The 24,290-nt window shown below is 39.7% G+C and overlaps 1 protein-coding gene and 1 long non-coding RNA gene across 5 annotated transcripts in view; one reads left to right on the top strand and one right to left on the bottom strand.

The window, feature by feature from the left end:
* The window catches only part of TEX9 (testis expressed 9), a 24,901-nt gene extending 10,778 nt beyond the window's left edge, over window positions 1-14,123 (bottom strand). The window contains exons 1-8 of one of the 2 annotated variants that reach the window (XM_032699801.1): window positions 14,058-14,123; window positions 13,890-13,975; window positions 13,026-13,089; window positions 11,792-11,862; window positions 8,050-8,107; window positions 6,970-7,055; window positions 5,316-5,494; window positions 1,401-1,483 (exon numbers count right to left, since the gene is read on the bottom strand). In XM_032699801.1, coding sequence (XP_032555692.1) covers window positions 1,401-1,483; window positions 5,316-5,494; window positions 6,970-7,055; window positions 8,050-8,107; window positions 11,792-11,862; window positions 13,026-13,089; window positions 13,890-13,975; window positions 14,058-14,108 — 678 coding nt within the window. In that variant the 5' untranslated portion in view covers window positions 14,109-14,123. Of the gene's footprint in view, window positions 1-1,400; window positions 1,484-5,315; window positions 5,495-6,969; window positions 7,056-8,049; window positions 8,108-11,791; window positions 11,863-13,025; window positions 13,090-13,426; window positions 13,445-13,889; window positions 13,976-14,057 lie in introns of those variants that run through there. The other variant, XM_032699802.1, reaches the window with a different exon arrangement.
* LOC116792659 overlaps window positions 14,042-24,290 on the top strand; it is a 24,109-nt gene continuing 13,860 nt past the window's right edge. Inside the window, exons 1-5 of one of the 3 annotated variants that reach the window (XR_004359217.1) lie at window positions 14,042-14,299; window positions 14,978-15,045; window positions 17,671-17,892; window positions 18,250-18,300; window positions 19,625-20,962. This is a non-coding gene — a long non-coding RNA (uncharacterized LOC116792659). Of the gene's footprint in view, window positions 14,300-14,977; window positions 15,046-17,670; window positions 17,893-18,249; window positions 18,301-19,624; window positions 20,963-24,290 lie in introns of those variants that run through there. The other 2 variants (XR_004359216.1, XR_004359215.1) reach the window with 2 other exon arrangements.

Below are 24,290 nucleotides of genomic sequence, written 5' to 3'. Positions count from 1 at the left end.
TCAAGGCTTTGCCTAAATGAAATTTTTGTGACCTTATGAATGTAATAAAGTTATTTTCACACCAGAGAAACTAGTGCCCAGAATGATACATTTACACACAGAGTGCTATGGGAGCAGCATAAGAACAAGTACAAGGTTGTCTTCTGTCATCTGCTACAGTAACTGAAGTCTGTAGTGGTTTTGGCATGGAATGATGAAGTTCAATAGCTACTGACAGAATTGTATTTGATTTGAAAATGAAAATGCCTTTAAAATCAAATGTAACAACTTCCTTCTGATCACAGCAGAAAAGTATTGAAATGCAGAAGCACCTGTGTTGGTAAAAATGAAATAAAGTACAGATTTAAAATATCAAAATGTAATTACTTCTAAAGATTTTCTTCATGTACTTATCTCAAAAGACTCATTTAGTATCATCCTGCTCCTCAACTCTAAATTAAAAGCTTGAGAGAAAACATATAGGTGTTTTGCCATATGTTCTGAATGTCATCATCACATCTGGGCCTGAGGAATAGGTGGAAAAAAGCATTCTGAAGTCAAGAGACCACAACTAAATAATCCAGTTATGGAAAACTGAAAGTTAGTTCAAAACCCTTGCTTGATTACAAGTGCATGAATCAGAGGGGATCCCTCTGGCAGACAAATACAAGCTATTTAAAGTTTTACAGTTCAAGAGATGTTTGAGCATCACTTGAAAATAGATTGCCAGACAGTGCAGATCATAAAACTCTAACAGTGAAATATCAGTGTAGCTTCACTATGCCTCAAGTTCAGCCCGATCTGCCCAAATACGTAATTCCAAATATTGTCCTCTGCATCAACTGTACTCTTGAGAACCGAGAAAGCCTAATTGCTGTGCTGATTACAACATTCCACTTAAAGTGGATCCACAGATCAGCTGTTTCCACACTTCTACCCACTGATGACACCAAAAGCACCCAACTATATTCCTCAAGTTTTTGTTTCTCACTCTGCCCTAAACATCCCTCTCATCCCATCACCTGCCTCTGGGCACCACTTCTCTGTACACCAAAATCTGTATTTCACTGCTACTGTTTCCTCCTCCTTTTTCTCAGGCTCTGGTAACACTGCCCTTCCAGCAGTGGTGGTTTGGGCACTCTGCAGCACCAGTGTTCCTGCAGCTGGGGCATGTCTTCATTCCCAGTGGTTCTTTCCTGCCTCAAATTCTTTTTCATTAAGTGTATTTCACAAGCTTTTAGCCCAAGATCACATTTATACAGAAATTACTACCCTTGACACTAAGCTTTTAGTATATTTTAAAAAAATAGAACCTTAGCTCTTAATACTTGAAAAGGAAAGGTTGAGAGAACTCTGTTTTGTGATTATTTGTTGAAGGGGAACCTATGCCGTTTCTATAGATAAGAAAATCCAGCTCTTACCTTTTTCTTGCATTCAAACACTACACTTGCCAGGTCTTCCTGTGTAACACGTAACTTTGCCTTCAGAAATCTGATTTGAGCTTCTGTGTACATAAAAAGTTACATTTAATATCCACAAGTACTCATTATTCAATGCAGAAAAGAAGCAAGACTGATGTTAGAACTCACTTTCATGTTCTTATTTTTAGAAACACTCGACACTGTTTACAATTATTAAAGAGAAATGGGCAAATGAAAACTCAGATTTCTAAAAAGATTTTGCAGGTTTCTCATTCTCAGGCAAAGCTTTGTATAGATTTTTTTCTTTTGATGACTGAACTTGACATCTTTAAATGGTAAAAGATGCATAATTCTCAGAATTGAGACTTACTGAAAACTTGCATCACACTGTGCTGTACATTACAGCATTTCTTGAGTCTGAAGTCAAGAAAACTGTACTGGAGGGCATGTCTACACTGCAATCCATCTGTAGCTGCAACTTGTGTAGTTACAGCCAAAGTCATTTTAAACTGAGCACAAGAAGAATTCAATGTCAACTGCAAAGCCCTCTAATAGGTGAATACCCCTCCCACACAGTAGTCTGTGCTTTCTTAAAGCACAGTATTTAAAATTAAATCCATTTAATCAGGTGTTTTTTTCCAAATGAAGTACTTTCTTGCTCTTGGACAGCTAGAAGTGGACTGTTAGGACAAAACAAGCTGTGTGTGAACAGTTTGTTCTTTCACTTCCTATTCCCCAGATCATTCACAAGGAACTCTCCCTGAACTTCCACAGGCATGAAGTATGGGAACAGTTTGAGGATCAAGTTGAGTAACACAGGAATAACCATTATTCACAGTAGTTATAAGGGCAGAAGAATAAAGTGGAGGAGGAGTATCTGGAGCAGAGTGGATGGGTACATGTGTTCATTTGCTGCAACAGGAGTTCTTTTAATTTCACCCACCTTCCCTTAAGAACTGTCAAATGCAGCTTAGGCTGTAACTCTGCAGAGGCCAATAATAAGTAGAATTTAGGGAAAACTCCATGAAAAAATAAGATACAGACTGATTTTTATTCCTCCTGTTATATCCTTGCCAGCTTCTGGTAACTGGTGTCTGTTGAGATGGAGACCATATTGAAGCCCCTGCATTTAATCCCCTCTCAGGTACTTCTACACTATTAAGTTGTTTGATTTTCTTCAGAAGACATACTGTAGTTTGGCATTCACAATATCCTGTGGCTAATTTAATTGTGCATTATGGGAAAGAGAAACACTTCGTATAGCTTGCTTTAAATCCAATTTAATGTGGCATTTACTACTGTTTGCATTACAGAAAGACAGCTTTCCCTTTCCCATTACTGTTTTCATTACAGATCTTTCATAATGCCTTTAATTGTTTTGTTTTCAAACTGAAGATCCAAGTTCAAGCTGTTCTACACTTCTAATTGCCTCTGTACACACTTAGCTGTATCTTTGCTGGTTCTACATCCTGGGTCTGAGATGGAGTGTGCAGAACTATGTTCCATACTCACCATGGGGCAGCATGGTGACAGTACAGTATTTTGGTTTTGTTATCTTCTGAAGGATTTGTAACAATTAATTTGCCTTTTCCAGTGTGAACATGGAGTAAGTTTATGCTTTTTGGAAATGTCATAATTAGCCATAGCAGGTGTAATTGGAGTTATGCCTCAGGTGTATGTACTGTGAAGTAGGTGTAATTGGAGAGTTGTGTTTTCTAACAGTGTTCCTTTGCACTCTTTAGTACAGAATATAAACTTGCACTCTATCACCTCATTCGGTACCGTGAGGTTATTGTGCAATACTTCAACACCAGTTTTAACTATTCTAAAATCACTGTTTCATACATAAATTTCTTTACCAGCTGTCATTTAGCTGTTGTGAACAATGTAAGCTCCATGACAGATCACTCTAGGGCTATACCACTACCTGTCAAAACTGCTGCTTTTTACCATTTTGTTTCCTCTTTTACTCAGCTATTAGTCCACAGACAACTTCTGCCTTAGTCAGCTGTGTGTCATTAAGAGCACTTAGTAGTAAAACCTGTGAAAATTCAAGTGCACAACTAGAACCAGATCAGTTTTGGGAAGTGCCTGTGATCCAAATAGGCTTGAATTCTCACAAGAGGTAAAGATAATTAAACAATTAGCTTCCTAACTGGTCAATTTTAGTCACCTGATGAAGCTGATAAGAGGGAGGAGTATCCCTTTATAGGATGGTCTTAGGCTATAAAGTAACCAACACCCTGGGGGAGGGAATTGGAAAACAAGAAAAGGATGTTTGAGAGGCTCTGATACCCTACAAGAAAGAATGGACCTCTTGAATTCCTGGGATAATCTGAAGATTAACATGAAGTGCAACAATACATTCAGGTATTTTGTTCCTATGTCTGGGGGTATATTAGATAAAAATAGAGCTTCATCTTCAGCCTTCTGTATGTCTGTGTGCTTCTGTCATTGCTTGTTACTTCAGAGTTGGGTTATAACCTGAGAAAAATAAGGTGTAAGCCCCTGAGAAAAATAAGGTGTAAACTACTGTGTTAGCAGCAAAATGGCTGCACTGTGGTAACCTGTAATTATGAAATAAAGATGTGGAGCCCAAGCCCAGGAAGAGCACTGCAAGAAGCTCAGGGAAAGGACAATGCTCTGGAACCTTATCAGCCCACTGGCCTAAGTAGCCAAGCAAAGGCATGTTGGCCTAAGGAATCTCTTACAGGAGATTCCCACTGAGGGATCAGCCCTGTCTGTAACAGGAACTGCTTAATATCTATATCTGTTCCTTGTGAACACCATAACTGTTCTGTGAGTCTGACAATGCTGGAATGCTCTGCAATAGCTTATTTAGTATATTAAGGAGGCATTCAGAGTGTGATAAACAGCCAATATCACATGTAAAAAGCAAAAATCAATCCAGAGTATTTTCATTTCATCATTAAAGTTACAGAAACAACTCTCAATACTCAAATATATGGCCTTGGTCAGCGAGACCTGATTACTTGGCACCAGTAATAACTCTTATTGAGTTACCTTGAATTGATTTGGTGTAAGCTTCCAGTGCAAGCCAAAGCAATTTTTTTTTAGTTCAAGGAGAATGAACTATAAAAAAAGACAGCTGAGGGTGTTTATAGGGAGACTTGGTAACTGCAGATGTGCACAGAATTACATGAGGTTGGAAATCTAACTATTCCTGTGTTGGAATGTTGTAGACATCAAACTGTTAGATTAAAAGGAGAGGGCTCAGGCACTTTGTGCTACTGTGGTGAACCTCTGACTTCAGGCTTGCTTTAGCATTGTAAGGAACCACACAAAGTCACTTTTATCACACCAGAGCCAAAAAGATAGATGCGCATTGTTCCTTTAGCCTCCCTGGCAATCCCCTTTCCTGTTCTGTTTCTAGGACAGACAAAACCACACCATTTTGAGTGGGAAAGGATCTGGAGGCTTCTCATTCTGGCACTGTAGCTGAAACATTACCTTGTTTAAGCCACTTTCTAAGATCCACAGCACTGGTCTGAGGAAAGGCTTTTTCCTCTAAAGGCAGAATCTGTGCACGGCCTGAATCTCATCTTATTGGAAATACAAGCTTAGCATCATGTACTTCTATTTCCCTGTAAAGTGAATCAAATGTTATGCACATATTCAACACATGTAACCATCCAAACATCTCCCTACAAAGGTGGAAATGAAGATACAAATTCACTTTTCCACAACAGAAGTTCCACAGTGATATGTGATCTGATCTTCCTCTAGGACTATGCAAAGAGGAAAAACCTTCTTTCCCGTTTCCTTTAACTTGAGGGCTTTAGAATTTTCCCTGTAATTTTTACAGAAACTCCTTTTTTTTTTTTTTTCCAGGAAAACCCATTTCCAACAGTCACAAAGTAAGATTAAAACTACTAACCATTGAAGGAAACTTACCTGCTCCCATTTCATTTCCAACACTTGGAATAATGTCATCATCTGGACAATCCGGTAAGACTCCTTTCTTTAGTTTTTCTTCAACTTTGCTTATTGCTTTTGTTAAAGAAAAACCTATGCAATCTTCCAGTACTGCAACACCATCAGCACTTTGCACTTCCATGTTTCTTATTTTTGAACTAAAAAAAAGATAACCCTAGATTTTAAATTTATAATACAAAAAAACTAAAAAAAAATAATGTATTTGCTATTTTTAAGAGTGTACAGTTATTTACCTAATGCAATTTCATTACCTGCATTCATATGAAAGACACATTGATGGCAATTTCTCTCTTCTTGTGAATCTCACCTTTACCATATTCCACATAAACAAATTACAGGATTTTACATACTATAATGTATAAGGCAAAGAAACCACTTCTGTTTTCTACTGACAAGATTGTGGCATGGTCTTCTCATGCAACAAATTCATAACTAGATCAGAGTAAAAGAAAGAAACGGAGGAATGTTCTATTGGCTTTAGATATTATCCTGTTTTCATTTCTGCTATTCTCCTCTCCCAAGAGAATTTGTAGAATTCTGTCCTCTGTGGTTCTACTCCTACTTTGCTACAATTTCTGCATCATGATGTCTGGCTTAGGGAACATCACTGATCCTAGCAGTTGCATATCAAAGTTTTCATAAAACCAAAACACAAGGTAACACATCACCTACACAGGGTATCTCCTCAGCTTTCTTTTCTGCAAAGGTGACATTAGTTCTCCCAGGATCTAAAGCTCTTAAGTTATTATTCTAATATATCCTCATCTCAGTGAAGCCTCCAAACTCCTTCTAGCTCCTTTCTCCCACAACTCTGGGTTCACCACACAGGGTCTGTATCTGCACAGTTCCACTCCCAATCTCATGAAGTACCAGCATGACAGCCCTGCCTTGACCTGCCCAAGGGAGGTCCTGAGGGTCTACACTGACTTCCAAGTCCTGAAGGACAGCCTTGGCCTCTGTCAGGTCCATGTTCTGCCACCTTGCAGTCAATCTTCACCCTGTTTTGGTATTATGCCATATCTTGTGGCAGTTTACATTTGCTCCCAAGGATCTCACGCGTTTCTTGACTCTTCTCCCTCAAGCAGATCTCCATTTCTTGGTTTTACAACCTTGAATTTGCAATCTGCAGAGCCAAAGCTCCTCAGCCTAAAGCCCCTGAAAGCTGTGGTATGTTACTGACCCTCTCCTGTCCTGAGATCCCAAGATTAACCAGAGCAGAGGAGGCCCCTGAGGGCCTCATGTTTCCCACACCAGCCTGCAGACCTAAGTGTGCTCTCTCAGGCTGCCTCAGGTGCTGCATTTCTGTATTTCTCCCCTGTCAGCTCACTGGGCCTCCTTTCACCAAAGGGGTTTAGAGACTTGAGCTGTCAGCCTTGAGAGGTGACGAAGTAGAAAGCAGCAGTTTCACTGTTGTAATATTAATCACATATGTTTACTGATAATTTCTGGTGCAAGTAAACAGAGACAGCCACGTGGTGGAGCTGACTGAGGAGGACCAAAAGTTTGATACATTTATTTATATAAATATAGAAGCATACATGAATAAAGTAACCTGATAGACAAAAATAGCAATGAAAGGATTTTAGAAAACCAGAAGAGATGTCTGATATACCTTGAAGTTGTTCTTTTTCCCTTACTTCCAGAATACTGTCTGTTCTGATCTGTGGGTGCAGCAGCACATTTCTTCTTGTTTGTTACCTACAAATTTTTCAGAAAGGAGTGATTTATTTTTTTAATTTGATAGGAATTATTTTTTCTAGTGTGTATTTTTTATTTTTGTGGTTTCTTTTTCATATATGCAGAATCAAGGATATTTTTCAAAGGGTGCTTTTCAGACTTCCAAAAGAACAACTTTTCAGTTTTATTTGCACTCATCTTTATCTTGCAACTTTTATGTCTGTATGCCCTAATTGTAATATATGCAGTAGTCATTGGCTTGTGGGAGTTTTTGCACACATATTCAGAATAAATCTATGCACAAGCAAGGCTCTGAGCTGTTATCAAGGTATTAATTATTGCACTGTCATCAGAGTGCATTTATTTGAAAAATGCTTATCATACCTTAAAAAAATGCTATTTTATGCATTATTTTCATCTTATAAATTCCCTGTAGAAGAAAGTTCTAGCAATATTTCTGTTACTTCACCCAAATATCCTTCAAAAATTAGAGGGGTTTCTACTGCATTCTGATAAATAACTGCAGATGATATTTTGGAAGCTTTAGCTCACCTTCCAAAAGATTCAATATAGTTGTAATTAGAGACTATTGAGTTTGTTCCTAATCTCAATCTCATTTTTCCACTGTTTCCTATTACATGTAGATGACACTAGTACTGCCTTTACTATTATACAGCTGAGGGAGGGAAGGGAAAAAAGTAGGAAAAGAATTATGTTCTAATATTCTGCACTTGGAATTCTTAATTTGATGTTCTAAACACTGAACACTCCTATCAAGACTTTTATAGAAGAGAAACTTAGAGTACAAAAATCAAACATGATGTAAGTCCACTCAACCACCAGTGGCACTGAGAAACCCTGGTAACACTGTCCCTGTAGCACTGCTTTGGGCACCACTTCCTTTTGGTTTCCCACCCATGGAATTCCCCAGTGAAGCACAGCCACAAAACCAAAAGTTGTATGTGGAAATTTATACTAGAATAAAATGTAACCAGGATAGCTTTGGCTTTGATACCTTGGCATGTGAGTGTGTAGGAGATGAAACTTCAGGACTGGAGTGGAAGAGTGGATCTCTGTGGAAAAAAAATTAAAAAAAAAAATTCACTGAACAAATATAATAAACACTTCACAATTAAAATTCAACCTCTCTGTCAGAATAAGGAGAATAACATTTTACATGTCCAGAATAAACAATACAGCTAAGGTGGGAACATATCCTAAGTTCAAGCATAAATTCAGTCTGATGCTGTCTTTCCATTCTACTTCATTTGCCACTTAAATCACCTGGTGAGTCTATGATATCAAAAATGCAACCCACTTGATCTTATCTCTTGGAATGCAGGCTACTGGCTTCTTAGATCCATGATTCCCTGCACCAGGGAGTACTCAGCCAGTGTGCAGAGTTATCAGCCTCAACAAGGGAGACTGACAGTCTGTTCCCAAAGCTCACCACCAGCTCCCTGGGTAACACACCCCAGACAGACAAATCCCAGAGCTCACACACAGAAAATGAAGACACAAACCAGTGTCCTCCACATCCCAAGAGGAGTCAGCTCACCCATCCCAGTAGGCTCAGACTGCCTGTTGTCAAATCCATTGACAGGGACTATCAAATGAGAATGAGATGGAGCAATATATAAATTAAGCCTCACAGAATTTTCTCTGAAATAAGTATTACAAATATTGTATCTGTTCTACAGATGGGGGTGGGGGAAAACCCAGGAATTAAAAAAGCAGCTTTCTTATCTGCTTATTTGGCTGAAAACTGTGCTTCTTAGTAAAACTGAATTTCAGGTTAAATGATTATTCTTCAAGTCTGTTGAAAACAAGCAAGAAGTTTTAGCATGCTGTGTAATATTCAGGTCAAGTTTCTTGTCATATATATATATAATGTTCTTGCTTGCAAAATGAGCTATATGAATGTGTATTATTGCACTGAAAGGCTACTTTTTTACTACCCTTTATAATTTTTTTACTTCAATTAAAATGCTGGCTTATAAAAGATTAAGAATAAAATTTAAATTTCTGGCTCATCAAGTCACCTAATTTTTTTGCCAGGCTGATTTGAGCAAATGTTTAGATCTTGCCTTTAAAAATCTCACAGACATTCATCAACAAGAATTATCTGCACAAAGCTCTGTATTTTATTAATCAAAAAAAAAAGGAAAAAAAACCTGGAGAAATCATCTGTGTGTGGTTGGCAACAGACTTCAAGAATAGGATGATTAGTTTTTGTCTATTTACCCTATTTTCCTCATGCTTCCTTCCTATTGGCTCGCTTTAGGAGCATGCAGAAGGTGAGGATTTGCTGCCACAGAAATAGCAGTTATGTGTTATTCTCAAATATAGGAAAATACAACACTCTATACTGAGGAAAACAATTATGTTCTTTCCATCAATAGGCTAACTTGTTCCTACTGTATCTGTTGTCTTATGGCCTTCTTTAAAAAAAAGAAAAAAATCAAAATCACAAAACCCTACAAACAAAGCAAAACAAAAAACTCGACCTCATGGTATCTCTCAAATTCTCCCAGGGTTTCTTTCCTCTTCCCCACACCTGACAATCCATTTTCAAAAGCTGGAATACGATTCTGTGGTGGTATGATAAGTGAAATCAGTGTGTAAATCCTGAAAAGGTGCACAAATGAGCGGGCAGAGCATCGTGGCAGCCCTTGAAACAGAAGCTGGCGTTGAACAATTCCATCGCTGCGTGTAAACAGGCGCTGTGTGCATGAGCAAACCCTTTGTGCTGCTAATCCCAGCCCAGGCCGTGCCTGCCCATGCGCGGGCCCTTCCCAGCGCCTTCAGCCTGGCAATGGCTGGAGAGGGAAAGTGTAAACAAAAGCTGATTTCAATGCGGTGTCACTGGAGCTGCTTTGTTGCTAAGTAATTCAAGTTTCCCTGAGAAAAATATGCTGCAAGAACTCCGGAACAACTTACTTTAAAATACACGCTGACTCGGAGAGTGACTTAAATATTTGTTGGGTCTTTTCCTACACATTTGGTTTTCCTTTTAGTTTGTCTTCCCCCCCCCCCCCCCCATGATACTACCTCTTTCTTTGCTCCAATTCCTCCCTTTCTTTCCAGTTGCTTTAGTGTTCATTCTGCTTATAAGGAATCAATAGAAATTTCAAAGAGGTATTTAAAAAATGTATCTCAAGTGCTTCCTTTAGATTTATGACCTATGTGCTTGCACAATTTAGAAATAAAAGAATTTTTAATTAAATATTAAGTACTCGGAACTAATCTAATTGAATGGCCTCAATGTTCACTCATGGATAATCAGTGTGCCTAATTCCTAGCACACATTTCTAATTTTTTTCACTACAGCATGGGATTTCAGATCTTCCCTCACATTCACAGAAGTGTTTACCAGAACACAGGCTGTGGTTGCTTTAAGGTGTTTTAATTTATGTAGGTAATTGTTAGATCAGCTGCTACTCTAACAGGCTAATTGTATTTTTTTTAATTCTTCCAACACTCCCCCATTTATTTCTAATGCGCATCATCAAAGCTATTTAAACTCCCTTTGTGGAGCTGGATCCTCTGATCACATTACTTCATAAAACAGCCCTAAAACTCAACTCCAGTTTGAAGTTTTTAAAAATCTTCTACCTAATGTTCAAAATCCATCTAATGGAACATAAACCTAAAGTGAGATCCAGAATTTGTTTGCAAAGCATGATTATACTGATAACACATTAAGTTTCTTGCCCCCTGATCCCCCAGCTGTCAGATATGGCTTTAAAATAGCTCAGGAATAATTTTAACTGCAGTTAACTTTTTCTGGTAGACAGGCTTCTATCACAGAAGCTGTGACTTGCTGTCACACCTTCTTGTGTACTGAAAACCCCTTTTGCTTTCATAAAAACTCCTTAATGATGTCACTGCTTTTATCCTGCACAAAAATAACTATTGGATCATCTCTATCAGACTTCCATATACACTATTTCAAAAGTTTCCCAACTGCAGCTTAACAGTTGAGGCATCTTGTAGTCTGTCCCTGTATCTTTCTTTTTCAGATTAGTGGCATCATAAATTTAGGAACCTACTGATTGGATCCTTGCTAAACTGTGTATCAGTCTATCCTAAATTCACCCACACTTCCCACACTATCAATATACAGTCCCTTCAAGAACTAAATAAGTAATAATGCCCCTGAACAATTAAGTGAACACAAGCCATGTTCCCACTCCTGATCCAAGGGGTCTGAACACCCAGCCAAACCCCACAGCTCCATGTGTGTTCATCCAGGCCAAAGGCACGTGGGCCCCAGCAGTGCAATGGTACCCACGTTCCAGAGGGTGGCAGCTCAACGTTTGCCTGTCTTAGGGTTTTGTGTTTGCTTTTATCAAGCACTTCCTGTCCCAGGAACATCTGGGCCAAGTTAAATGCGAACCATTATCTGTTTCTTTGCTTTCTCAGCCAAACTGTTAAAAACCATCCACTGCTGAGTGTCTGCTGTTTGGTACCACAAAGAAACCTGTTACTGTACCTTGCTTCTTTACAGAGGTCAGCAATACTTAGTACCCTAGATAGAACATTCCAGCAAAATTAAGGCTTCCTTGAAATAACAAGGAACAACGCTTGCTTGGTATCATTTTTTTTTTCAAATGATAGGAAAAAATTTAGACTCTACCAATTCAGTATGCCATAAAGACAGATAAAACAGGAGCATGACTAGGGCACAAGTCAGGGTGTGCAGGAGCAGTGTGGGGTTCCCCACCAATTATACATAGCAGTTGTAAAGCACATACCTCTGTCTGTCATCTTCAGGTGACTTAGACTGTACTGAAACTGGTCGAGATAGTATCTTCTGTTGGCCTTTCTTTATTAAAAAAGAAAAAAAAAGTAGTCAATGTTGGGGGAACATAATCCATTAAAGACAAATTACCCATTTGTAAATCACAATAACTACAGCCTACTATGGAAAAGAATGGAAACTATACTCTACTGTTGAAAAGAACTTTCCAAACACAGGAAAAGATGGCTAAAAATGAAAATGTCGTTGCTATTTTGTTGTTAAATGTATATCTCTGCAATCTGGCACTGCCATGTGGTATATTAAGTGTCCTAAGAATATTTCATCTTCTGCTGTATTTAGAGAAGGGGGAAAAAAAAAGTGGTTTTGTTGTTGCTGTTTTCTGAAGGAAAGAGACTAGATGCTATTTTGGCTGTTTCAACTGCTTCTGTTCAAATGCCAAGCAGCTACCCTCAGCTTGTCGCTGCTCAAAAGAAGAGCATGTTCACAGGCCATAAAAATGAAGTTTCAACAGTAGGAAAAGTGCATACAAGTATAGATTTCCAGAAGAATTAATAATGTGCTTTTTAAGCCTTATTTGTTTGAATGAGTGCATTTACAGTGAATATATGTAATATGCAGAACACCTTCTCCAGACTGGTTTGGGTGTAAACCATACCTGCCCCATTCCCTTTTTATTCCTTTGTCCCATTTTTGTATAAATCTTGACTCTTACCTGGCACACAGCCACACCAATGTTAAAAGATAATACTGACAATAAAAAGGAGCTTTTTCTAAGAAAGTTTCCTTCTTACTAAATTCATGTTTTCTATTTATGTTGCTTATTCTTTGTATTTCTTTCAGACTGAACAATGTGTATCCTATTTCACTAGGAAGTTATTGCAACACGATCTGGTTTTCAAATACTAAATTTTATTTAGCATTTAATACAGAAGACCACCTACAGATCCTTTTCTTAAAGTTTTTTTTATGTGGTTTTATGTCTATATCTGCACAAATGCTCTATGCATCTGTGTGAATACCTACCTGATGAAATTATATTAAAACTAGTTTTGCATGTGTTCTTAGTAGAAGTTTACAACTTTGAAAAAAAATAAATTACAGCTTATGTTGCATTTGAGAGCAAAATAGTTTTAGGACCCATGGTCTAAATAATTTCTTTTTAAGCTTGACCCTGTGTGCCTGTGAATCAAGGCTAAATCATGTAGGAGTCTGTATAACATACTCACCATCAGCTCTTCAGCCTGACGCACCAGTTTTTCTGTTTTGGCTTCTAATTCTGCATTCAGTCGCCTGAAAGAGTAAGAATGCTCGTCACTGAGTTTTTGAAAGGTTTTAAGAGAAATAAATGTAAGCGTGACAGTATTTCTGCCTAAACTAGGTGATATTTTAACAATTCCTATAAAGGAACACTGAAATATACTTCAGGGTTTTAAGAAAGTTATGTTTCAACAATTTCCTGGGTTTCTGGCAATCGACAGTAATAAAACACCTATACCCATCAAGCAGCAAGGTTTAGGCTGTAATTCTGAGATGTGAAGGGTGTCCCTGGTTTTGGACGTGTCACTGCTTAATACACATTTTATGTCTTTATTTCCTTGGTGCTTTGTGTGTTTACCAGAGTCCTTACCTTCAGCATACCCAGCAGCAGAGGTCGGGGGATGTATGGTTGGGATGTATGACTACACTGCTTAACCACCTAATTAAAGACGTGTTGCTATGTATCTGCACAGGTTGCAGTGAGCTGATGTCCTTGCATGGTTCACGGTACAGTTTCAGACGTGGCTCTCTGTGCCCCCTCAACACTCACAGGGGCCGAGCGCCGACAGGTAACAGAGCGAGGGCTTCCATTTAAAAGCTTTACAGCTTTTAAGCTGTTTTTAACTGGGTTAAGCTCTTATATAGTCATAATTTAGAGGCAAAGGCAGTGTTGGAGGTGCAGAGAGCCCTCATAGCCAGGCCTAGAGCCCGCCTGAGGCAGCGGTGTCCCGCGGCCGCGGGCGGTGCCCTCAGCCCCCTGCGGGGCCCGACCCGCGGGACCCGGGCACGGGGGACCGTCTGTTCGCCGGGCCCGAGCGGGGCCGCCTCCTTACTTGTACTGCTCCTCCTTGGCCAGCCAGGCTCCGCTCAGCGCGCCGGGCCCCGCGGGCGGCGGGGGGCCGCCGGCCGCTCTCCGCACCTGCGGGGGGGACGCGTTAGTGAGCGGGGCGGGCTCGGCACGGCCGCGCTGCCCCGAGCCCGAGCCGCCGCCGCCGCCTTACCCCGGGCGCGTCCCCGTCCTGCCGGGCCCCGCCGCTGCCGCCCGCCGACATTTTGTCCGCGCGGAGGCCGCTGTGGCGTCGCCTTCGCCAGGGCAACCGGCGGCCGCCCGCCCTCCGTCCCACCCTCCGTCCCTCCGTCCCTCCGTGTCAGGGGCCCAGCGACAGCCGCGGGAACGGGACCCTGAGCAGGGACCGGCTGGCTCCCGGCGTGGCGCTGAGCTGCCACGGGTTCGGGGCGAGTGGTAAGGGCTGAGGTGGCATTTCGTTTATCGTTGTCATAATTATTTGTTTCAGTTCTTCTGTAAGAGCCTCTTGGCCTTCGATAAGTGTTGTCCTGCCACCGTCCCTTCGTTTCAGCCTAACAGCAGCTGTGCCACCCGGTGTGCAGCCCTTCGGTGCTGTTGTCCCTCTGCATTTCCCATTGCCAGATCTCTGTGATTGTCACTTGTTTTTAGCCTTGTTCTCCACCACGTGTTTGAATCCCTCCATTATTTTTGTCCCTCACCCCCACACAGTCTGATTTTGCCACATTTCTCCTTCCAGTCACCCACGAGCCCGTTTCCCCTCTCGTCCCTCATGGAGTCTGAGAGTCACAGGATGGGTCAGGTTGGAAGAGACCACAATGGGACCATCTGGTCCGACCTCCCTTCCCAGGCAGGGTCATCCCAGAGCACATGGCACAGGACTGCATCCAGATTGTTCTGGAATATCTCCACTGAGGGAGACTCCACACCCTCTCTGGGCAAACTGTGCCAGTGCTCAGTCACCTGCACAGTAAAGAAGTTCTTTCTCATGCTCAGGTGGAACTTCCTGGGCATCAGTTTTTGCCCATTGCCTCTTGTCCTGTTGCTTGGCACCACAAGAAGATTGTAGATTACTTACCCACTCACCTGCTCATTCACTCCAATCTCCTTTCCCAGGTTTCTAATGGATGGTGACCCTCAGTGTGACAACAGCCCCACCGTCCTCCACCCACATGGGTTGCCAGGTATCTACAGAGCAAGGATAACATAGTTCTATACTGAGTTACATGGGCTCTATGTGATTTTAATTAAGATATTTGCACAAGGGAAATCAGAAGGGCTTAGCTGGCTGGAAGTAGAAGGTCTGTGCCTAGCTGAAGGATTTCTGCAGAAGTATTAGTTTCAAAACAGAAGAAATGCTTGGAGATTTTGAGCATTGAGACAGGCAGCATAATGGGATAAATGGAGGTGAAATGAAAGACAGGACAAATGTGATTAGTGGGAGACAAAAAATAGAAATATCGATATAGAAAACTGAAGTTCTTAACACTAACGTTGATACAAAGGTATTGACACAAAGGAGGAAAAGAGTGAGCCTGTGAGACACATTGTGGAGATGTTGAAAAAAATTGTCTATCAAGAAGTCCATTTCAATAACTTTTGAATTTTTACTAACAAAAAAAGAGGTTAATGGTGGCCTTTAAAAAAAAAAAATCAGAATTTAACTCCATCAGTTATGCCTTTGGATTAGAGAAACAAGAAAGGCAAGGTCAGTAGTAGAAATATAACCTCCACAGGGGAAAAGATAGATTATGTTGTAGATTCCATGAGATGTTAACACATCATAACCAAAGCCACATTTTAAAAGCCCCTCTAGTGAGGTTCTGGGGGGGTTTTAAGGGAAACAGAGGAACTAGAGAAGGGAAACAAGGTTGGCAGGATGAAAGCTATGAGGAGAAAGATGCTCTTTCCAAACAGCAACTTTTTTTTCCCCAAAAATACTATTTCTTTTTGCAGAACTAAAATATGATCTTAGTAATAATTTTACTGTTTTTAAAGTTCTTGCACAATACAGCTATAAGAGCACAACACCTCAAAAATGCCAAAAGTATTAGCTAGAGGATCTCTGCTAGTTAGATACTGAGGCAACAAAATCACTGGTTGAGATTAGAGAGATTAGAGCCACTGGTTTTCTAGCCAGCTTTTATCTAAGTCTTAATAAACAAAAGAGGGGTAATTTATTATATCATAAATGATTAAATATGTTAACAAACACAGGAACACAAGGTTCTTTTTCTTTAGAGCCTTCTGGGAATAATAACATGTATATATTAGGATTGCAGATTTGCACAATATTTCTAAGATCCACAACATGGTGTATTTAATATTATTTATTTTATTGAAATATTATATCAACTGGATTTAGAATTCAAGTACCTATATTTGAAATAATATGAAAAGATTAGTATGTTTGGATAAGTATTTCTTAGTGGATGTTAAAGTATTTCTCCAGAGATGCTGAAAACAGAAATAAGAGATTTTGTTACTTTCTTGATCCCTTACTCCATTAAGGTTTTATCACTTTAAAGTTGACCTGATGTGACCTGATGTGGTTAATTCTCTAATACATAGTTTGTAACTGGGTAGAGAATAGGCTTATATGAGAGACAACAACCAATAGCAAGATACATAAGGAGACAGGAAAATGTATATCAGTATTTATCTGGAAAAAAAAGAAAAGCATTTGAAAACATAGCACTGGTATGGTATAAGATTTAGCCAATAATATTTGTTAGCAGATTTCCATTTTCCATTCAAATATATTTTTTAAAATTGACTCAAACATCATGACTGTAAAATGAAAATGTTTTTGTTGCTTTGAAGTGTACAGTAGGTTAGGTGCAGGTTTTAACTAGATCAGTGTTTATGACCATAATGAGCTGTATTGGGACCTTAGATTAGAGCAGTATTTTTTCAAGTGTTTCAATTTTTGTTTTCTGAGGATCATAAGATCCCAGACTTGAATTACTCTAACAGAAAGGTCAGACTCAAAACGAAGTTGTTCACTGTGTTGCCTTTGTTTCTCTTCCAGCAAAGGAGGAGGTAGATCACAGAACAGAAGAGCTCGATCAGTACAGCTGGCAGGAGTGGTTGGGACAGAGGGATGTGTGTGGCTGCTGAGATGTTACAGTAGTTACTGCAGAAGATTGCTCAGAGTCAATATACAGTGTTTAACTTTGATTAGACCAGAGCACATGTGTTATTTAGTTGTTTCCTATGGCCCTCTTCCTTCTATAGGCACAAATTTTTGTGTGATCTCTGTTTCCTCCCCCAATAAAAATATAAAAGCATGAGATTTTAATATGAAGCTATTATCTCTACACTTTTAGACGCATTTTGTGTTCATAATAACTACTTATTGGCTTAAAGATTCATTATACAGAATTTTCTGCTCTTCTCATAAAAGTTGTGATATTTAGTAGAGACCTCAAATACTATCAACAGCCAACACTGTAGGATGGGACAGGATTTCAGTGTATATCACATTACTTGTCAGGAACAGGGGAACAGTAGTGGTTTGGCACATTGTTTTCTTCCATAAAAATCATTGCAAATGTATCAGACCAAAGAGACAACAGCTGATATGCTGGCTCAAGCTTTTGTTCTTTTTGGTTTTTTTGTAAGGCCCACTGTAAGCAAATAAAAAGCATCATACTGATGCACAAATGCTTACCATTTTTAGACCAAGAATCATGTTAAGAGCCATATATTGTCTTCAGTGTGTGGTAGAGCTAAAGTCAATTAAAATTCTGTTACTACAGGCCTCTCTCATTTATCTGTATTTCCTCTGTTGATTCCACCTCTGGAAGAAAAAATCTTTTACAGGACTTGCTGCTGCCTGCCATACCTCCATCCTAGGAAAGAGGGATGCTTCACTGAGGCAACGTGACACAAAAGTGTTTCATTCTTCCTTGTCGGTGAGGTTGTTTGCCCAGGGCCATCTGTGCTGCTCAGATTACCCTGCTCCGGGTCAAGCGGTCACGGAGGGAGCGTTTCCCGCCCCACATTTACACTCCTGGGCCTGAGCACAGGTACTTTTCTCGGTCAGCACCCCTGTTTGTAGGCACAGGGCTCTGCAGCAGTGCCCTGCACCCTTGCAGGAGGTGTGTGTTGCCCCGGGGAGCAGGGCATGCACAAACCCCACAGCCTGGGCAGGCTCAGCCCAGCCAGGAGGAAGTAAACCAGAGACAGGCAGCACTAGCAGATGAAGGCAAGTAATTTAAAGCTACCAGGCAGTTGTTTGTTTACTTATTTATTCTAAATGTGCTAGAGAGGATGTCAAAACTTAAATCCAAAGCATATCACTGTAACCTGAGCAACTGTAACCATTACAGCCTCTTCACACTTGAATAGTTTCTCTACCTTAAATTTCTCCTTCCTTTTTCTAGTTCCAATTTTCTGGAGGGGAGAGAGAGAAGAGCAGAATTTTGGAATGAATTGTAAGTGGAATTTAATACTTAGCAGCTGTCTGAAAACCTGGATTTTATTTTTTTTTTTAGCTTTAAATGCTCATCTTGCTTTTTACTTTAAAAGATACAATTGCCATTTCATATTCCTGTTGTGTGACATGTATAACAGCTAACAGATTCACCTAAAAATCAGACTAAAATACATTATGATTGTGCAATCACAGGACAAAAATAATGTAAACTCATGTACAACATTTTCAAACATTAGTAGAATCATAGGATCTAGACAATATGTAGGTATTAAATCAATAATCCAGACATTGAAGGGAATTCCTCAGACAGCTGTTGGATTTTTCCCCCTAATCAGTAATAATAATCCAATGGTGTTTGAAATGGCATGATTGTATATTGGACTGTATTTTTGTGCTGATATTTTCTCGTGCATCTCAATGACTCCCTAAAATACAGAGAAGACCAAGTATTATTCATAGCCATGAATGTCCTGTGAAAAAGCTGCTGTTTGGATCTATGAAGTCTGTGCAAGATCTTTAGCCCTTACTGACAGATATCCCTAAGCTGGTTTACCACCAGAATGACCTGGTATCTCTTGTTTCCTAGCAGAATGACCCTGATGGATGTTAGTGCTTGTGCCAAGTTCTGTGTGGCAGAAGGTGTGTGGGAACCAGGCCCACAGATTTTGAGGGACAACAGGGCTGGGGGATGGGCAAGCTGACCTATTAAGTCTCTTCCATCTCCAGTGTCTCCAGTTTTGCTTTCATATGGATTTCAGTGCCATGGAAATGTTTATTCTGTTTCTAGTAGCTGTGTAGACATATACAATACCTAGTTTCTAGGCTGGTCTAAGTTATTTTTTTATATGGCTATAACCAGCATACTTGGGCTATCCAGATTCCTATTTAAAAATACAAACATTTTTCTTTGTTCTTCTCTGCTTCTCTGCACTATTGGGGCTTACTTATTTCAGTGTCATCCTTCCTAACCTAATCCAAACAATAACCTTGGCTCAACAATTTAAACATATTGAATCCCCAACCAGAGTAGTTTTCCCTAGTAATACTCTGATTACAGCAGCTTTTATGTCTGAACAGGAAAGGACCTTAAACACTAAATCTCATCAGCACTGTAAAAAATAAGTGGTGAGCATCAGTCACATTTTCTTGAAATACCACAAGTCTTTCTTGAGGCCTAATCCTTTAATCTCTGGATTTTGGGCACTTCTGTTCTGATTACTAGGGATCAAAAGGTTTGGCAAATACTCTTCAGACCACTCTTCAAAGTGGCCACTGTAATATTACCAGGTTGTTATGACAATTGTATGATTTTTTTGTTGTAGTGGTAGCTGGTATTTTTGGAAAAAACAGAGGAATTAGTTTATCTCGCATTGAAAATTAATAAAAAAGCACATGGTCCTCCAGTACAGACGGTCAGAGGATTTGAGAACATGGCAATGTTGAAGTAAAGGAGAAATACCTTTCACTGATGATGGAATTTCCTCCTACTGTGTAAGATGCAACATTTCTAATGGAGGGTACCCTTAAAGGGCTGCTGTAACATATACAAGTGCTGTCTCCTAGCTTGTTCCCAAAGCTACAGAGAGGGATAATTCATTTTACTGCAACTGGAAATCTTATGCCACTTCCTGCCTGAAATACTGTGTGAAGTTAAATGAGAAAAAAAGGAAAGAGTTTTACATGTCATCCGTGGACCAAAATCAGTCCCTTAGGCCCTCCTACCAGACAGTTTTGTTCAGTGTTCATTGGTCTGCTCTGGAAGTATACAGTTTTTTCCTAAATGAAATAATTTCCTCATCCTGTTTTAAACAAAGGCGGCATAAGTTGAAACAAATCAGTGACTCCTCCTTCACAATTTTTATTTTACTTATTGCAAACTAGAAATAAAATTGAGCTGAATATATTCCTCTATGTTTGAGCACTGGGACTCCAAAAGACTGTCACTGTACATGTTAGATCTCCATCTCAGGAAGACAACTCCACCTCACTTCTATTGAAGAGAGCTAACAAGGCACTCGTTTCCAACAGAGAGGCATTCTATTGACAGGGCAAAGGAACAATCTTGTCACCAAAATGCAGGGCCCTGCAGTTATAACAGGAGCAAGTGCAAATCTCTCCATTCTGCTCCTGTTCATCCCAGCCTTCATCACTGGGCTGCATTTGTTGTTCGTGTCCCTGCCGTTGTCAGTAAGAAATCCAGTCTGGTGTTTAGAACCAGAACCCCAGAGCCTGAAACAGCCAAATACTCTTCTGCTCGTCATGAATATTTCATTTGCGTAGGTGTGTCAGCACTTGCATCCAGTTCCTCTTCACTTGGAAGATTATGTTCTGCTACAGAGCATAAAATTCATTAGGAAAACACTTTTTTATGTGGGGTTTGCCACACTATATATTTGAGTGTGCATATCAAGGGTGAATGCAGGTGAGGGCTTTCAGAGTTACTTTGCTGTGTTGACAGCACCACAACAGGTCTGGTCTTTACTATCAAATTGCATATTTTTATTAATTTTTCATTCAATGCAGAGTAAAGCATATTGGTTTTGAAATATTCAGTGACTATAGTGTGCTATCACCAAGCAAATTAATATGATGTAACAAGTACAAACAAGTTATAATATTTTAAAATATCCGTGTTGGCATTCAATGGTAGCCTTAACCTAGTATAACACATGCTTATGCATATTCTGTGTTGCTTGATAAAAGAAATGCTAATTGAGTTTGTAGTGTCAGTTCAGCCCTTGGCTTCCCTGATAATGCCTGCTCTCTGCTAGAAAACTTGTGCTAGTGTCAGAAAAGGAATTAAAAGTCAAGCTCTGTGCCCCTGTGTAAACCACCAGTATGAACACACTTGTTTGTGCATTAAACTGCACTGGAAAATTGCTTCAGCTTAGAGGAGGTATGAAGTTTTTCTGTCACTCCAGTAAAAGATGTGTAGCTCCGAGTCAGCTGGGGGAGAACTCTGGTTTGTTATCTCTTGCCTGTTTTCATAAACAAATGCCGACAGCAATTGTTGTTTTTGCAGAGCCAGCAGAAATTCATAGGAGGTTTCTTTTTGTTGTTCTGCCACACAAAAAAAGAGATGTTATTTTAACAACAGAATGTTTGATAGCTTTTAAAAATACAAAGCCTCATTTTTAGACATGCTGAGCCCCCATAATTTCTCTTGAAGTCACCTCTTGCTGCAGATGCCCCACAGCACTCTGAGGAGTCCCTCACATTCAAGATCCCAACAACATTAAGGAACGTCTCTGATGTGAGCACAATCACCAGGAAAAGCACAGAGGCTTTGTTTTCTATACACTAACACAAATTGGACTGAGTCTTTTGGAAGGTACATATGTTGAATGTGTTCTTAAACTTTGCCAAGCTCCCATCTCTGCAATCAGCCTTAGTAGTAAGGTGCAAGTCAGCTTAAACTAAAGCAGGGTGTCAGAAATGGGAATCACTTTGTGAGAGGGAATGCAGAGGTCAGATTGGACATTGCTGTGGGACACTTGGGCCCAGGGAAACATCTGACTATTGAAGAAACTCTCTATGGCAAAAATAACCCCAGACACTGGGCTCAGTTCCCAGGCCAGGCCCATCTGAGAGAGGTTTAAAGGTTTCTGTTTTGTGGTCAAAGTGGTTTTTTTCCCTTATTGCAGCTAAGGTTTTGCTAGGATTCATGCCTCATCAGGCAACAGTTAACAATACCAAAACACCTGAGATGTCAACTCCCTAACAAAAACAAGCAGATAAATACAGAATGTATTAGTTGCATATATAGACAAAGTAAAATGCCATTGCTTCCATCCCATTGCTCCTTACTGTTCTCTTTCCTAAACAAAGTTTAATCACTACTTAATTTAGGTATTGTATATTCATTGAGTGTTACAGAACAGATGTACAAGCGATGCAGTGACAGGTTAAAGGCTCTTCAGTCATTTAAAATTTCTTGTCAACTGGCTTATTAGCATTTTTAAGTGAATATCTGTGTTCAAATGTTCTGAACCTTTAGTTAACAAGGTAGGAAAGAAGAAAAAACTGGCTGAAGTTAATTTTGAACAGATCAGCTTTTATGCCTTTGGCTGTCCTGAGTAAAAAGAGCACTCCAAAGGCATTTAAGTTCAAAGACTGGGTTGTGGGTTCTTTTCACTAGAAACTGATGAAAAGAAAAAGATCCATTGGAACAGCTATTTTGTTTACTTAGATTTGGACATTCTCCTTCAGTGCTGGCAACTCAGATTCTGTAAGATCGTGCCACTGCATAAAAAGCAGCAAGTTGAATGTAGAGATAAAAGCAAATGTTTTCATCAAAGAATTCTCACTGTAAAAAGATAACTTGAAATGTGGAAATATTAATTGTAGAATTGTGCTGGTATCAGTAAATTGAAAAATTTACACGTAAGTGTAAAGTTGCATTTGATAATTTTTTTGATGCAAGAATAAACATGTAAAAGCTCTGGTTATAAGCATAATTAGGTTGTGCCTCTTTTCATTGTAAACTGAGTCTTAAAATGTACTTAAATAGAATTAAAACTCAAAATAATAAATTCTGGACTGAGATTGTCATAGACTGCTGTCACACCTCCAGAACAGTGGCTTCACTTCTGTGAGGATCACCTGCCTATCACTGCTTAACCAGGCTGAACTAACAGCTGTATTGCAGGAGATAGCCTTAGTGCAAACTTAGTCCAAAAATGCACTAAACCCCCCCCCAGCTGATACTGTGAAGCATGAAAAGCTGCTGCACTCACTGTAAAGGCACTGTTTATACAGGAAGGCATTATCTCTGATGCGAATTTTAATGCATTCAGTGGCAACAAACATCGAGGCTTTTCTTAGGAACTGTCTAGTTAAAAGGAATGTGTGATGCTGGTCATGTAAGGTTGCTGAAGTTTTTTAATTAGTCTTTTTCCTTGTTTTAAATATTAGAAGATTAATTAGTTCCATTAGAAGTGGAATATTTTAAACTAAAATCAGGTTAAGGAGATACTGAAGACAATAAAATCATCTTCCTATTTCCTAACAAGCTAACTTAGCAGCACGGGTTTCTGAGTGTCAGACTCTCAGGGGTTTGCTCACAGCATCCCTGGTGTCTGTTCTCTTGCAGTGTAACAACTTTGCAGGAGGCCTGAGTTACTCATGTTCTTCTGCTCCATTCATTGGCCTGAGGCACAGAACAACACAGTCTGTCCCATGTGCAGAGGAAATCAGAGAAGGAACTTTCGCTGGCTGATTTGGGAAATGATGCTGGAGATCACACAAAGTGAGCAAAAGGAAAACAGATCCCCAGAAAGCTTTGTCAGAGCTCATTTAACCTTGGTGAATGATCTAAGGAAAGGGTCTCCAAAGCCAGACTGGAGCAGTGAAGAAAGAGCTGTTAAGAGTTCACCACATTAAGTTGTGAGTGCAGTGAGCAGAGTTAGTGGAGGTTTTTCTGAGGACTCTTTAAAGTAAAAAAATATGGAAGGCTATAGAGAAGAAATCACTTAACCAGCATACAATGGGAAATTAAGGACTGGAAAGATCTTTGTAACATATCGCTTGTGAAAGAGGAAAAAAGCAGGGAATGGCAGGGAAAATAAGTTCATTTTTCCTTTTTATTTTTGAAGTCAGTACAGCATGAACAGCAATTGTGCATCCTTCCCCTGTGCTCCTCTGGCACCATGACCAAGTGCTGGCCTGTAGGAGAGAAACCACCTCCACTAAAGTTGGGGTTTATTTTCATGCAGCCTATCCAGCTGTGTTGACATTAGCCATGAAGCTGCATGGAATGTTGTTCCATGCCATGTACAATGTTGTTTTTCCTTATGTGGTCAGCTGTCCAACAGGAAATGAAAATTAACTACCTCCTTTCTGGGTTGCATTGAACAGCTGTTAGGTAAGTGCCAACCACTTGTGTGTCTGAGCATTCAGTGTTTACAGAGATTTGAGTTTTGTTGGAGATACATTCTAATGTTGGAATTCTGTTTCAGGAAAGTGATTAAACTCATATATAGTAATAAG

The sequence above is a fragment of the Chiroxiphia lanceolata genome, chromosome 12 (genome assembly GCF_009829145.1).
Source record: "Chiroxiphia lanceolata isolate bChiLan1 chromosome 12, bChiLan1.pri, whole genome shotgun sequence".
In the NCBI taxonomy this organism is placed as follows: Eukaryota; Metazoa; Chordata; class Aves; order Passeriformes; family Pipridae; genus Chiroxiphia; species Chiroxiphia lanceolata.
This window is presented reverse-complemented; position numbering and strand designations above follow the sequence as displayed.